The 16,318-nt window shown below is 38.7% G+C and overlaps 1 protein-coding gene across 7 annotated transcripts; it reads left to right on the forward strand.

Moving 5' to 3' along the window:
- Window positions 1–69: 69 nt before the first annotated feature.
- LOC109478299 lies at window positions 70–13,209 on the forward strand. 7 transcript variants are annotated; one of them, XM_019779773.1, is made up of 15 exons: window positions 70–140; window positions 1,956–2,162; window positions 2,424–3,642; window positions 3,821–3,871; window positions 4,243–4,308; window positions 4,741–4,972; window positions 6,456–6,497; window positions 7,142–7,222; window positions 7,684–7,773; window positions 7,900–7,980; window positions 8,781–8,841; window positions 10,107–10,178; window positions 10,750–10,820; window positions 11,034–11,065; window positions 11,367–13,209. In XM_019779773.1, the coding sequence occupies exons 2-15, from the start codon at window positions 2,009–2,011 to the stop codon at window positions 13,174–13,176; spliced, it is 4,062 nt and encodes a 1,353-aa protein (XP_019635332.1). In that variant the 5' UTR covers window positions 70–140; window positions 1,956–2,008; the 3' UTR covers window positions 13,177–13,209. The 7 variants fall into 7 exon arrangements, with proteins under 7 accessions (XP_019635332.1, XP_019635331.1, XP_019635334.1 ...); XM_019779772.1 differs by having other exon boundaries at window positions 72–140; window positions 1,932–2,162; XM_019779774.1 differs by having other exon boundaries at window positions 114–140; window positions 1,951–2,162.
- The last annotated feature ends 3,109 nt before the right edge of the window (window positions 13,210–16,318 follow it).

A 16,318-nucleotide genomic window follows, 5' to 3' on the forward strand; every position in this document is an offset into this window, starting at 1 on the left:
GCATAGCACCTCAGAGGTGTCCACCCCTATAACAGCTAGTGGTTCCGTCCAACATGACATGACGTAATGCCTGCGCACCGTTGACAGATTTATCCCGTGAACTGCGCAGATATGGCGGACGGAGAAGGCTGAATCTGCAGGTAAATCTTAAAAAATCACACCCACCTCTCCATTTTACACCGCTCTCTCTGGAAAATGTTGCAAGAAATAATAACTTTGAAGTGTTAAGAATGCATAAAGATATAAAAACAGGAAATTCTGAGCTAAACTAAGCTCTGATGTGTGATACAAAATGGGAGTTTTACGTGGCGATTCGCCGGTTTTGCAGACGACTTTAGCTAACAAATCGGTTGCTTCTTTCTTTCCCAAAAATATTATCCCACGTTGTTCCTAAAACAATTGAACAATTCTCACATGGTTGAATACCTCCGTTAGAAGTATTGACACGTGATGCCAACTCAACAGTCCACATGGCATGACCGGACGCCAGGCAGCCAAGTGCTCAATTCGCCGGAAATATTTTTCTCCTCCCATTTTAATTCTAAAGAAAACATCTCTCCAAACTTAGGATGGGTATCAGATATCAAACGTTTTTGTTATTTCATAACCGTACTAAAGGTGGCACCGTTATGTTTTGGTCAGGTATTTCTCTAATTTCTGACTTGGAGAATCGGAAATATTCTTTGAAGGATGGTGGTGGGAGGGGCAGATGCCGTCATAATCCAATCTCCAAGCAGATGTTACGGTGGAAGATCATAACATTTTCTGACTGCCGGGCATTTTGTCAAGACCATTCCCCGCAAGCAGACGTTGGTGTGGACGATTTTTCGTGTCGACCACTTATTGAAGGGAGAAAATGGTCAACCCGACATCTGCTTGAGGTTAATTAGGCAAATCCACTCACACTGACAGATAGCAGTCAGCTGCCACGCTCCACACAGCTGTAGATAAGGGTATTTGTTGAGACGATTTTCTTGGAAACAACAGGAGGAAAGAATGATAAGCACTTAATAATACAAGAGCACTGTCAGTATCTGTGTCTCAGTGCATTCAAGTCTGTGGGTAAGGGTTAAAGAACCCAACACACTCTTCGAGAAGAGTAAGGATGCACCTTTGCAATGTACGTTTGCCTAAAACTAAAGAGGCAAGCTGTGGATGAAGTCTTGTGTCATAATCAGCCATTGAAGAAGTCTATTGCTTAAAAATTAATAGAAGTTTGAAAATTCAAGGGTGATTTTTTTCAAGACAATAATTCTGCTTAAACCAGACATCCTCAATGGAAAAATTTGTTAAAGAACCATGAGGGTGTTTATATCAATTATTGCATCTAAATTTGAAGTATTCACTGACTATTGTGTATTATTGAGCTGTATTTCAGCTGGTATTTCAAACTCAAAGCCTTTGGCACGTGCAACATTCTGTTTGTATAGGTTTGACCTTTGATCGCCTCGCTATAATATAGCCTGACTCCCAATGTGTGTACAGCCTAATTAAGGCAAACTTATGCCAGAAACTTATACCAGTGACTGACGCCATAATTCACATCTTTTGCAACACAGCAAACCATACAAAGTAAAACATATATCCTCCTTTTGAAATATTTAAATCCAGATGTAACATAAAAAAGGCTGGAGCTTAAACAAAAGAACAAACAAATTATTGAAATATGAATATCTTATGTTACTTGAGCAGATATACTACATTTCTGCAAATCTACCATACTCTGGTGCCTATACATTTCTTCTTCCTCTGTTTTTCCTTTTCCCTGAAAAATCTTCTATACTTCACTCAACCATGTGTGCAAAATAGCTTCAACAAACATGTACTAGACATCTGTAGCATGTAAATGTACTTGTAACTTGTAACTTGAACTTCAAGTTGAAGCTTCTTCTTATCTTACCTTTCCATACTGTGACATTTCATTTATCCAGCAATTCCAATTTTCTGAAGCGCAGGAGGAGATAGACTGTGGATGGGATAATGCACGTGTCAGCACACACATGGTTTCATGGGGCTTTTGGACTTACTCAGAAATATGAGCGGAAAGGAAGACGGTTCAGCAAAGAGGAGTTTTTCTTCGAGAATTCCATCCTTCTCCAAGAGAAGACAGCAACATCAGCAACAACAGCAGCCACAGGCCGGAGTGGAGGAGCCTCTTTTGGGTACGTTATTATCTATATCCTAGACATGGCTCGAAATACTGGGTGCATGTGCATTTTGTAGGAAAGTTTGTGCCAGCAGAATTTAGGACAAGATTGACACATAAGCCCCCTGGCAGCTTTCTACTGTACTGCAATGCAACTTCTATTTATCTATTATTGTATTAACATGTAAACACAATTACATTATGAAAGTGCTAAAAATATATCACTATCAGTCATGTGTTGGAACATTATCTTTTCCCTATACATATATTTCTATAGGGGATGCCAGTAAGACAGATAGTCCCAAGCAGCATTCATCATCAAGAGGTGCCCCGTACAAGCGCAACTTTGGGTTTGGCTTTAGGAAGAGACCACAAAATCTAAAGGAAAAAACAAACCCCAGTGAGATGGTCCAACAGTTGGAAGCGACCATTGCCAAGTCTGGGGGTGCAATGACAAAAGACAATCCAGAAAACAGATCATTAGACATAAAAAATCAACAGAGTGTACCGACTACACAAATTGCAAGACAAGATGCTGTGGACAGAACACCCAATGCTAATAGAACAAGGTGGGGCTTAAAGAAATCTCAGACAGTTGTGACTGATCGCAACAGTAATTTTGCCCTACCTGCGACCCCCGAGGTCAATCGTTCTATCCGCAACATGCCGAAGTCCAAGTCTGAGGAAAGCATCAAATCTACCTCGTCCCAGGAGAGGGCAAAAAGTGGGAGAAGCAGACTTCCCAAATCTCACACAATGAATCCCACCAGACCTAGCCAAGCGCAGCCAGCTTCCGGGACGGGGTCTGCGAGGGTAGTCAAACCCGTGGCCAGGCCGCAAAACCTTGTACGTCCTGGTACGGCGCAGTCCACTATGGAAACGCCACGTGTACGTACTCAGTCAAACGCTAGCACTGCATCAAATGTCAGCTCTGCCAGCTCTACTAGAACACCAAAGAAAACATCTCAGGAAACAACACCGAGGGAGGGTGGCCAGAAAGTAGAGGGAAGAAGTTTAGCAGCCAGTAAAAGTGCTGGTAAAAGTGTAGGTGGACAGAGTAGGGGAGGTACTGAAGGTAGTGTAGCAGACTCAAAGCCTTCTACACCAGGGAGGCAAGAAGCCAAAAGGGATGCCCGTGAAAAAGGGACTTCTGGCACAAGGACTCACAACAGGCAGGATCATTCAGCCAAAAGCCCCAAGAGTCCTGGAGTGATGACTAGTTCTAGACTCAAGCCTGAGTCTCCCCTTACAGCAACTGTGCGTAGAGACAGTTTTGACCTTCAAAACGAGTCAGCGTCGTCCGACCTTGAGTCGGATGACCTCATGTTAGACATGGATTCGTCACACGATGAGAGTTTCGATCAGGGCGACGAAAGGCCGCGGCATCACCGGCGGTGGCACAGTCCACGACGCAACGCAAGAACACCGACTGACGCAGACGGGAGGGAAGACAGCGACACTTTGGAAGAACTAGATACCAGCCAGTCACAGAAAAGGTGAGATTACAGCCATGCACAGGTTTTGACACTGTCATGGCTTTCACTAATTTAAAAGTTTTAGTAATAAAAATAATATAATTATTTGATAAATAAATATTTGAAAGACGTTATATAAGATGATATGTAATCTGCAATCTTTTTTCTTTATTTGTGTGTTGATCTTTTGACCTCCAAGCTCAAGGACTCGACAACAAAGGGTAAAGACACAGGGATGTTCTGAGCAAAAGTAAAGACCTTTTCTCTTCCATGCATGTTTTTATGTTGATGTTTGCAAATCACTTATGATTAAGTCTGATGATAGACTACCTCATGAACACATCGAGCAGTGCCTAGCCTTGATTTTGCCATCATTGATTGCATGTACAGCAGAGTTTAAACTAATCATATTATTTATGTTGTTCAAGCGGGTTAGCATGTATCTTTGGGAGTCCAGCTAATGTTTTATAAATGAAGTAAATGACCATCAATTTTTGCAAAAAAAGTGTTATGTGAAAGCAGCCATAAATCTTAGAATTTATGTCAGTCTATAGCATTTAGTTAATTAAAATCAGACTTAAAATGATGGAAAAATTGTGCTTTAATTTTATTGTTTCCCAGTCAAGTTGGTCAAGACAGAAATGCTGTTGCTACTCCTGAGACTCAGAGACGAAGAAATAGAAGAAGGTCAGAAAGAAGAAGGAGAAATATTACAATTTAAAAGTGTGGAAGTCACTGTTAGAATGGCTGAATATCTCAACACATCTCTGACTCTGAGCCTATTTTTTTTAATATAAATGATAATATGAAGGTTTAAGGCATGACTTTAAAGTCTGGGCCCCCTTGGCATTACTTACCTGTAACTAACATTTTCTCCACAGCACTGATAAAAATGCCTGCTTACACACTTCACAGCTGTCTTCATAATTCAGCAACTGACCCTGGGTTGATGAGCTGTCTTGTCCATTTATTCACTTAGATATACTGGATGAATATCAGCACTACTGATTATACTTCTAGCCTTTGCTGTCTGCATGCTGAATATGTCACTGTTATTCTTATGTAAATCCATGTCATGTATTATGTTACCTTACTTTTCTTGATACTATTGTACTACAGATACAGAAGGAGACAGTACGGAAGGTCGCGGGCCCAGACCACACCCTCAGAAAGCCCACACAGAGACAGGCCCCGTTCTCAGTCCACCCCCATGAAACCTCCCAGGCAGATGACAGCCTGCTTTGACGAAGAAGAAGGAGTCACCATCGACACTTCGTCCTTCAGATACCTTCTTCAAGACATGACGGGCATGAAGACGTGTCTACTGAAGCTGAAGAGAATTCTCCAGGAGGTATGAAAGTCTCTACATCCTAATGAGATTGAAGATGCACAACATTCTATTGTGGAGTGTCCACTATCTGATGATAAACACACAAAGCTGTTCAAACTTCTTTCTTCTTGCTCAACAGAATTTGTTATATTTCATGCTCTAGATAATTCAATTTTATTCTAGATTAGGTAATATTCCCTTACGGTTTACAAATAGGAAAATATACTAGTATCTCAAAGAATGTTTAGACCTTAGAACCTTAATTCATCTATAGTCTTGTACGTACTGTTATACCTAGGAATGTGTCTGTCAGTATGTCTAGTAAGTAAAGACCCTACAAAAGTCGCTGTACTTTTGTTGCATCTATTAAGCTCTTCTTAAACTTCCCTTCAGGCAGTAGATGCTTTCAGACACTGGAAAAATCTCATACCACTTACAGTTACACAAGGGAAAGACTGATAAATACACTGAAAGTTTTTAAAAATACACTTCTTAGAAATCCTCCGGCACAGCTGCCAGTATCATAGCAGCCAAGTTGAGATACAAGCTGAAAGAAAATCCTTTGAAAAGAATGTGCCACAAGTATAGAGTTTGCAAGAGTGATAAGGATAAAACTTGTACTAATCTCAGTTCTTTTGAGCCACCAACAAACGGGATTCAGCTAATACTGTAGCTGTCAATCTTTCCTGACATTTCTACAGAACTTGGTCGCTTCTGCTCGTAAGACATGCATAAGAGTAACACCATATGATGCCTATGAAAGCCATGTGGCGGCTCTATGTGACGCTTTGACATGTAGTGTCAAGGAGGAAAAGGATATACCTATATATAAACTTGATATCAAAGCCAAAAATTTGCACACTAGATATTTCTTTTGCCCTTTGCTACACACAGTGCTAATTCCCTCTAGTCTAAATGCATCTCTTTGATAAGGCCTGGGCTTTTAGTCAACTGAAAGGGGTGTAGGGAATATATGATTATGGCCCAGCTTCAGAGTTGACAATTCCAGGATGCTCATAGATATATGCTAGGATGACATTTTACTGTAATATATTCGGATTATGCTTGATCCAGTCTCATCTTTGTATATTGCACATAAGAGACATTGAAATATCTACAGTGTAGAGTAAACATACCTTGCATTTTGAATTTAGCCTTTATTTCAAGGCTAAGTTACTTTTATAGTAAATAAAAAGTAAACAAAAAAATACACTGTAGCTCTCTAACAAACAGCGTAAAGTTTGGCTACTTATCATAACTTTACATTTTTTTATCCAGTTAATTGAACAGAACCTGTATTGAAAGATATACAAATTATGCAGTGGTATATACATGTGAATGTGGAGTTTGGCATTTTAGATGTAGATGTGTGAAATTTTCTTTTATTGCCATTATCATTGGTAGTATTACAATGTATATAAAAGTTCTTGGTGGATATGTGTTTGAGTAAAGAAACTAGACATTTTCCAATTTTTCGGTACTAAGAACTCCTTGTTTCTAACAGGTGGAGACATCCTCTCCATTCGATCAGACTACAGCTGGAAAGGTAGGACTGATGACTGATCGGGCACATCTGAAAGTAGCATGAATGCTGCATGCTTTTTAACACCTGTGCGAAACCTGTAATGTATTGTGCATAGCACTTCGGCAAAACGTCTCATATATTAAAAAATTTCAAGCTGATGAACCTTTTTTAGCTCCTTAATCTGACACCTGAGTGATAAAACATTGTACAATTGGTTTTCTAACATTGAATTTGAAAATAAAAGCGTCCTCATGTAAGTTTTACTTTGTTAAACTGTATTGTACAAGTTGGACCCCTATATATCACTGAAGTCTAAAAAAAATGTGTATGTGCACTGCCCATTAGGCTTTTACACTAGAGTAACTCATTGACCACTGAAGTGCTCTTCAAATGATTCCAATTGACATTTGGGCATGCAGCTCATCAATAGATTCTTAACTTATTTGATCTTTCAGTCAAAGAAGTCAGATAAGAGAAACCCAAGTTGTTTCTTGTACACTATCCATTTGGTTGAGTGACTTTGATTTACTGGTAGCCTTCGTGTTCTGATAGAAAACACCATCGCCAAATTTTGATTTGAGATGTTGAGTTTGCTTAGAAGCATATAAGTCACTGTTTCTTGGAGAAGTGTTGACTTTGAAGTACGTTTCTTTCTTGTCACTCAGGGATATGCAGACAAGAATCATTTGATGTCGGCAATGTTAGATGGGGCTGTGGGAGAGGTAGAAGGAAAGGACATGAAAAAGGTTTGTGTTCTTGCAAAAATCAATGTCTCCGGTTCTTAGTACATCTGTAGTTAGTTATATAGCTTTTAGGTGTGTGAAGAAAACATTGCCATTGGGCATCATCAAGTGTTGGCCTTCATAAATTATGTGGCCACAGTTTTGCCCAGATGGCGCAAACAACATATCTTGCTTGTAAACCCCAGTAGTGGAGTGCTTGCTACAAAATTTTGCTGTAACTAGTGTAAGGGTGACTGACATTCTTCATTGGGAAATTGTCAACTGAGAAGTCCCTCCTGTATTTTGTATATGCCCTGGGTTTAGGTCCAGACTTACAAGTTTGGACCTGAACCTAAACCTCTGCACTTGAATCCGGACCTGGACCTAAACGCGGGTTTAGATACGCAGTACTGGAATGGTGTTATGCTACATGAAAACGCTTTGTACATACATGTAGCAATCACTTTTTTTTTGTTTTGGCCCAGGAGAATGAAGACCTGAGGCAAGAGCTTGCACAGTTGAGACAACAGCTGACTGAAAAGGACCGTACCATTTCTCTACTCCAGACACAAATGGTACATTCCACATGCAACATCCTGGCTTCAAAAAGCTGTTGTCTTTTGTTTGTTATTAAAAGAATTTTGAAGATTTTAAAAGTATTTAGTCAAAAGTTTGATGTTTTGTTGTTGTTTCTTTTGCAGGAAAAGTACAGCGATGCCAGAGATGGCCATGTCACAAAACGTGGAAAATCAGTTGCAACACAGACAGAACCACAATCAAAGGTACCTGTATCTAGTTTATAGCCCCCCCCCAAATGAATTGTAGGATTTGATAATGCTAATGCATAAGGCATGATCATAAAAGGCGATTAATAACATCCTTGCTCTTTTTCTTGCCAAATGTTGAATAGATTTTAATGACAAGTAGAGAGAAACATGATATAGCTCATATCAAACATTTAGCTAGTATTTTAAATGATCATCAATTTTAAAAAATTGATGATCATTTACAAAAATATATACTAATTGTGCCAGACCATATGTACATTAGTTGTGAAAATGAAAAGTCTTGCAAAAAGCATGCACAAAATTCTAAACCAATTAAAACCCTGGACAATGTACTTAGATGATTTGTCCAATTACGATAAAAAAAAGATACATAATATAGTTGTTACAATGTACTGTAGTCATAGCTTTACTAATCAAGTGCTAGCTTTGCAGTTGATAAGAAAATCAACAACTTTTTCAATTTTTACAATTTATTTTGAAGTTATTCTAATAAATTCAATAGAATCCTTAATCATTTCTTATAGAAATGAGGCATAATTTCTGTTTTCAGATCATATTTCCTTTGACTTGTGTAACATTACTACAGTGTAACAGCAGTTCTATTTCCATCCTGGTCTTTCTCCCTAACAGGTCTGTGTGTAGGGTCTGAGCTGAAGAGCTTAATACATTGTACATGTGGCCGCTCTTCACAATCTTCTGTCCGCATGCTGTCTCTTTCTACTTCCTCTTCTTCCATTAACGTGCAGATCATGCATCATCATCATCCCTTCTAAGAAATGTGCCTTTCTCCACAGCGTTTCCCTTGGAGTAGATCATCCCCGTTAAGCAGATCTCAATCCATGCGAGAACCTAGCCGTGAGTTCTCTTGCAATACTAACCGTTCACTAGGAGCAATCTTGGTTGCAAGGTTTTGTTTTTTTGTTTCTTTTCCCCTCTTTTTTTCTCCCAACAGAGAATTTAATGTACAAGATTCTGCTGTCTTGGTGAATTGTACTAATTGTGCATGCATGGCTTTTGTCTTTCTGTGCTCAACATTTTATGATTGACATCATTTTGTCCTGCTCTTTTCCATTCTTTCAGTCTCTAAAAATTTTTGCTATTATACAAGTGATGCACAATGTGTAAGGTATATGTGTATAGAGCTTTCGTAGCAATCACACCTGGTCCAACTACTAGTGCATATTCTCCAGCCACTCTCACATTTTAACACTGTTTTACTGGTTATAAGGTAAAAATATACCGTCTCTTCATCAATTCACTTCCAATTTGGGATCAAGTTGGCATTGATTCTTTTACTTACATGTACATGTACGTTTGCCCTTTGTTTGTGGTGTAGACTCAACATCTAACTCCCCTCTTACTATTCTGATTTAATGCAAAATTGGTCAAGTAACTGTAATCAAATTACTTTCTTTACAATTGTTAATATATCATATTTTCTAGCTCTATACTCAGTAGTTTATATATTAGGTAAAACTGAGTAATTTCTAGATATTAACATTTTCTGGCCAAGTCCCGATGTAGTGTTAACCACCTGTTTCACAAATCACGATTATTATTACTGTTACAAAACATGTAATCAAAGTTGACCTTAGGTTAATGATTACATAAAAGTACTGCAATTAACCTAAGGTTGGCCAAAAAGCAGTTACTCAAGCAACTGGATATGATTTTGAAAACGTAAGACGTTTCAGCTAGTATCCACTAGCTTTCGTCAGTGACTGACTCAGCTGAAACGTCTTACGTTTTCAAAATCATATCCAGTTGCTTGAGTAACTGCTTTTTGGCGTATCGTATTACCTGGATGTCTAACCTTCATCGACGTAACCTAAGGCTGTTTAATGATTTTTTTCATCGTTTAATTGGACTGAAATGCAAACTCTGGTTTGACAAGGACCCCTTCCAATTCATGCCAACAAATTCTGAGAACTAGCTAATGATGTCTCACAGACCTTTGCCTTGTTCTTGGAAGGAGAACTCAATACACCACTCAGTAAAGTTGCTAGTTCATTTAAAAGTTTTGTATATTGTTTTATATACCTGCCATGCTTGTTGTTTGCTTGAATTTTAAGTTAATTCTTTGAATCGTTTGTAAGAGGCTTTTTCTTTGGCCCTTAAAGCCATTACACCAGGGAGAAAGAGGAGAAATAGGAGACAAAAGAACGGCCAAAAGTTGGAATCAGATACCCAGGGTAGGGACTTGGAAATGATTGGGAATGCAGCATGCCCCCCTCCCCCATACTTTTCCTCATTCCAACAAAGTGTCAACTTGCTCATACAATTTTAATGCTTGTCTATACATGCAAGCCTGTGGTTGGTATAACAGGATTATACATGGACCTGAAATGAAACTTCCTTTCCTTTCCTTTAAAGTTCAAGATGTGCAAATCCAAAAAGATGTGGCTGTCAAAAGCATGCATCCTTCCATACATGTACAGAGTCATGTAAGAGAATGCATTCTGACATATCTTTCCCGTGTGAGAATCTAAAACTGTTAAAGTTTCCTTCCATCACAGCTTCTCTTCTGTTGTAGACCTGTCACAATGATCCTGTTTTCCTTTGCAGCCTATGTTAGATGTTTGTAAGAATACATACATCATGCATACATAGTGTTTGGTGTAGTGTACATGTAGCTCATTCAATACCAAGTAACAAAGACTAAAGCTTTTATGTACATATCTTGTAAAGCATTGTCAACAAATTTAAATCTTTGATAAACCTCTATACTGTCTAATAAACGTTTGGAATAACCACTATCCTTAGGGACACAGCCGAACCAGACTGTTCTCTCCACCCAACGAAGATCAGAAAGAAGATCGGCCCAGAAGTCTCAGGTGCTTTAACCCTTTGAAAATATTTCTTATTTTTAACTTTTGGTTTTCTGACCCAAAATTATTGTTTGTCAGCTTTAAGGCCCTTTAATCATGTGTTAATTTTGTTCCATTGCATTAATGATTTTTTCCAATTTCCTTGTTCACCACAATCTTGATCCTATAACCCATATATCATATGAAAAAAAAATATTACGATAGTTGTTCTTATTGCAGGTTATTTTGGACCCTATTGAGGAGTTATCTGAGTGAGAACCATGCTTACTTGATATGGTGATGGTTAACTGGTTGGTGGTTGTTGGGGTTTTAACATATCAGCACCAACTTCTAAAAGAAAATGTTGCATCCACTTGGAATCATTTATTGTGTAAGGGAAATAATACTAGTATGTTGTTTTGTCCCATGTTTAAGTCTGCAATTAAGAATCTGATGGTCTTTTCCACATAATCTGAGACTTAATTGTGTTTAGGTGAAAAGTTTTTGCAAAAATAAACTAAGAGTAGTCAAGTATTCACCTCCAGACTTTATCATGTTCAACTTTCCTTATAGCCTAAACCTTCTGGTGTCTGATGAAGGGGAGGAAGAGAAGGGAGGCATTCACCATTCATCATCAAGTCAGCAGCATCTCAGTGATACAGAGCAGGCAGTGGACATTCTTTTAGTTCAGCATTCAGATGTAAGCACCCACGGCATAACAGGATCACAGGAGGACAACACTGAAGACATGGACAGGGACAAGGCTGATGAAAAACATGACTTTGATTCACTCACTACTGAAGATTATAACAAAATCAGTGAAAGTATTGCCCCACAGCCAGTTGATAAAGAAAATGTTAGCATTAAGGTCAAAGATGTAACAGCACTAAATGTCAGTCAGGTACCATTGGGGGGAACAAAAGGGGACAAATGTGTGGCAATGTTGTCTTTTGTTGGTGCTGAAGTGACGGCCACTGACCCAGTGACAACCCATGATGATAAAATGCAGATGGCACAGGAAGAAGTGGTGTCAGGTAAAGATCGAGAAAGACAAGAAGCCAACACTACAACGGAGAGCACTAAAGAAAGCTGTATCTTCCCTGTCCTTGGTGCTGAAGATGCAGTCATTGCCACAGCAAGAGAAGATGAAGCAGGGTGCCTCCTTTCTCCAACATGGGTCACCGAAGACGTCAAAAGAAACAAGCAGCAGCAACATGAGTATAAAATTGGTACTACAGATACCAGCACAGAAGAGTCCTTTTCCATTCCTGGTGCTGAAGTTTCGACCAGTTCCGAGCATGAAGTTATTCCTCAGCCTTCAGTGCAAGACATTGAAGACCCCACTCCTCTTAACACAACCTTCTCCATTGAGAAAGATGACGATTCGATGTGTGAAGATCCAGCTCCAGATGTTACTCAGAACATAACTCAGGAAGAAGGGAAAGAAGAGGGTGGTGCCCAGAAGATCACTGCATGCACAGAAGTCCCAAATCAACCAGAAAACAGTGGTGAGAAGAAAAACAAACCCGTGGCAGCAACTTCCAGAAGCAATCAACCACCACTGCAAGGGAAAAGGCAAGAAAAAGTGCTTCCAGAAGACAGTGAAACGTCAAAGGAAAAGAATGGTGGTGTAGACCAAGGCTTGGAGACAATAAGAGAGAGGAGCTTGAGCTTTGCAGGGTTCGGTAGACCAGCTTCAGGTTATCAATGTAGAAATGTGTCATATGCAGATGTCCTCTCCACAGGCACACCATCCAAACAAGGGCCTACACAACCCCTCAGAGAGAGGTCACAAAGTTTTGCTGCATTGAAAGGAACACAAGGGCGAAGGGGCATCCCTATGTACCAGAAGGGTAAGGAAAGGGCAACAACAGAAGGCATTATGGGAAGAAGTCAAAGTTACCAGGGCCTCCAGGAGCAAGGGAGAAGTGGGATTCCCTCCATGAAGAAAGGCACATCTGTAGATGTGAATGCTGATGGGGCTTTAGCAAAAGGGAAGAGTCAGAGCTTGGCAGCATTGAAGTTCAAGGGGCAGAGAGAAAGCAGAATGCCTCTGCCTTCACAGGGTAGAGGTGCGCAAAGGTATACAGGTCAGGCAAGGGAATCCAGCATCCCTGAGATGAGGGGGCGAAGTTTCACCTTCCCAAAGTACAGGAACACTAAGGAGACCACAGAGAAACATAGCAAAAAGCAACCACAACATGCACCAGAACAAGCTGCAGACACCGCTGTCAAGGCAAGTGATGCAGCTCCCTCTACTCCAAGAGGAGGAACTGCAGCACGGGAGTCCAAATTGCCAGTGGGCACGGAACAGAATGCTCCTACACCAAAAGAAAGAAGCAAGGGTAGGATTCCTGTGTTTGGGAAATGGTACAAGCGCTAGATGGTCTGGATATACTCAGTAGAAGTTGGGGGGGAAATTGGTTACATGCAAAATAAAGCTAAAAGATGTACACTGTAGATGCATGCATGTAAAAACTGTTTTAAAACTAGACCATAGACTCCATTATCAGGTTTTGCTTCAATTCCATGTAAGACAAGAGGTTTTTTTTGTCCAGGGTACAATTTATGGTCACCTACTGTGGGTGTCAAAAATATGCCTGGATTATTGTACGAGTCTAAATCCAGTTAGCTAATCTTGAGATTTATACATGTATCAGTGCCAGTTAAACCAAATCAATGGGAAAATTATGCGAAAACAACAAGCTCAGTGACTGTGATATAGTTTTATGGATGTCAATCATGTATAAAGTATTATTAGTGTGGTAAAATGTTGTATCACAAAGGAACCTTTTTGTGATCGGGTGAACTTTTGGGCACTACTGTACACAATCATCGTGGTGAAAGTCAGATGTTTTAATATGTCCCTCATACTTTTTGAGTGAGGTAACTATATTGTATTTTAACATGTGGAACATTAAATATTATGCACAGGGAATATTTAAATGCTAAAATAACCTTGCAGCCCCAAATTGCAACATAAAAAGAGTTGAGGCATATATCTACTGGTAATTATTAAGTGGAACAGTAGCAGGCGTACATGTATATGAAGAGTAGCTTGATAAATTTGCTGCATGTGCAATAACTATAACGTAACCATTGTGTTTTAACAGGAGTGCTTACTGCAGTAAGATATTGAGTCACTGGTAATTGTGGCGTAGAAGGATAAATGTGCTTTGATTGTATGTGAAATATGTTGCAAGTAAAAATCTCAAGTTAAAAAATACTCTGCCCTTTAAAGTATTTGGTTTCACCATGACTGAACACATGGACATGCATGTAGCTTATACTTGTAGCCACACCATTTAAATCATCGGCCGTTGCATGTAGTTGAGGAGTCACACCTTTTGCTTCTTGAAGAAAGAACCCACCACAATTATGCTATACGTAGCTGTTGCCTAAAGTCATGTTCCTACATGTTGACATATTAGACTATTATTACAGTTCTAAATTGACATCAGGGCTAGTTAAACCAGAGAAATTATGTTTATTTTTGGATAGTGACAGAAACTTCTCTAATTATGACAGGTGAAATGTACTGTGAATTATTTACTCTTAACTGTGCGGTGTGGAAAAGGCAGATGCTGCATGCTTTTAACTGTAACAAATATAAACTGTAAGGTGTTTGTGATGATATTATATAGAATGTTGCACTGTCGAGTTGTATTTATGATACAAATAAGGCTAATTATACAAGCAAAGGTGGTCTATTCAACTTTTGTTCTGATTTCAGTGGCCAAATTTAGACATTGCAAAGCTACATGTATAAGAATTCTATGCTTTCAAAAATAATTTTATTAAAGGTACTATAGGTCCTGAAGAAAATTCTAGTATGCAATGTTGTTGTATCACACATTTGTACCAGCCACCTTTGGCTAAAACATCTTCTGGTACCACCAAAAATTAGGGAAACTCAGTGCAGGTTGTTTGTGCGGTTTGGTAAGGCTAAAAACACTATTTAATTGAGCTGAAAAGTGACTATATATCTATATATCAATAACATGAATTTTCTAAAGTATTTTTTATTTTTGTTCCCATGAGAAATCTTACTTTTCACATAGAAAAATTCTATTGTCATAACATAAGAGTTCCCTAAAAGTAAGTGTTCAATGACTGTTATTGGCACATCACATATGCATGTGCCATGTCATTTTAGGTTACTGACAAAATGATGTTGCGGTATAGCTTCAGTGACATGTGACATTGCTTTAAGTCCTGTAGAGACTAATAATAATAGCTTGTGTCAATACAGATCATTAGTTTGAAAAAAAAACTAAAATTGAATGGACTGTGTTCACTGCTAACAGGTGATTTAAAAATTATACTAGTTTGTCCAAAAGGGTTTAATGGTGTCAGCATCACGTTTAACTTTATTTAGTACCAAAAATATGTTGCTAAAAATCTCAAAGAAAATTCTATTTAACTCTGCTTCTAGATGTTGCAAGGATTTTACTATCAGTGTTTTAGTGTACAATCATGAGTTATGATTCATTTATTGTGGAAATGCCTTTACTATGCCGTATCGGTTTGAATGGAAACATATGCAATTTTATTGTCCATGATAGAAATACCCTGTCATTATGTTTAGCGGGTTTATTCCATTATGAGGGAGCCAGGCATTTCAAAGTAAAACACCCATAGCTGTTCCAACTTACTGAACATAATAAAACATTTCGCTATGGTCACAGAATTAAAACTTTAAATTTTCAGTGAAAATCAATGTATTAAGTTGTGGCAAAAAAAAGATGTATTGGTCTCAACATGCAGTAATGTCCCTTAAAATTATCTATAATGAACACAAATAGAACTTGTTGTTGCTGCTCCTGTAAAGAATTATAGACATTCAGTATAATTTCTGCAGACAGCAAGAATTACATTGTAATTCCCTACCAAAGGGAGAGTGGGGTATATAGTGATCTTTTATTCAGTCTGTATTGTTTCTGTTTTCTGCATTGTGACTTTTCGCTTGGGAATGAAATATCCTTTGTGGGTTCACTGGATGGTGTTCAGCACCAAGGATAGGTCTGTAAAGTTACAGTTTGATAACATAGGGGATTTGGGAATTCTATAACAAAAACTGGTTCAAAATTCTGTACATGTAACCTAGAGCTGGCATGCGTTATGTTGTGCCATGTACATGCACATGTACGTGCTGTGAATGTGTACCTTACATGTACTTCGCTCTGAGTACTTCTGAATAAAAGATTTAATTTGATGGAGAAGCGTCTGCCAACCTGTTTACTGAAGCTGAAAATAAGACTTGACATTTGCTCACTTGACATGATCATATAGAGAAGGGCTGTGCTTACAGCTACTAACAAGGCACTAATTGCTTAATGCCTGAACGAGCTTTTAGTGTAAATTATACGAACAGCTGGGGTTGAGAAGAAAGATATCTTTTGATTTGAAGACAAAAGTAGCTTCTTAAAGCTTTGATATTTTTTTGATGTTACTGAATAAACCTCTTAATGCTAATAATAGGCCTTGTCTAATGCTTCAATACCATAATTAATTTGTTTTAATAC

This window comes from Branchiostoma belcheri, unplaced genomic scaffold, assembly GCF_001625305.1.
Source record: "Branchiostoma belcheri isolate BF01 breed outbred unplaced genomic scaffold, Haploidv18h27 scaffold43, whole genome shotgun sequence".
NCBI classification, from domain to species: domain Eukaryota; kingdom Metazoa; phylum Chordata; class Leptocardii; order Amphioxiformes; family Branchiostomatidae; genus Branchiostoma; species Branchiostoma belcheri.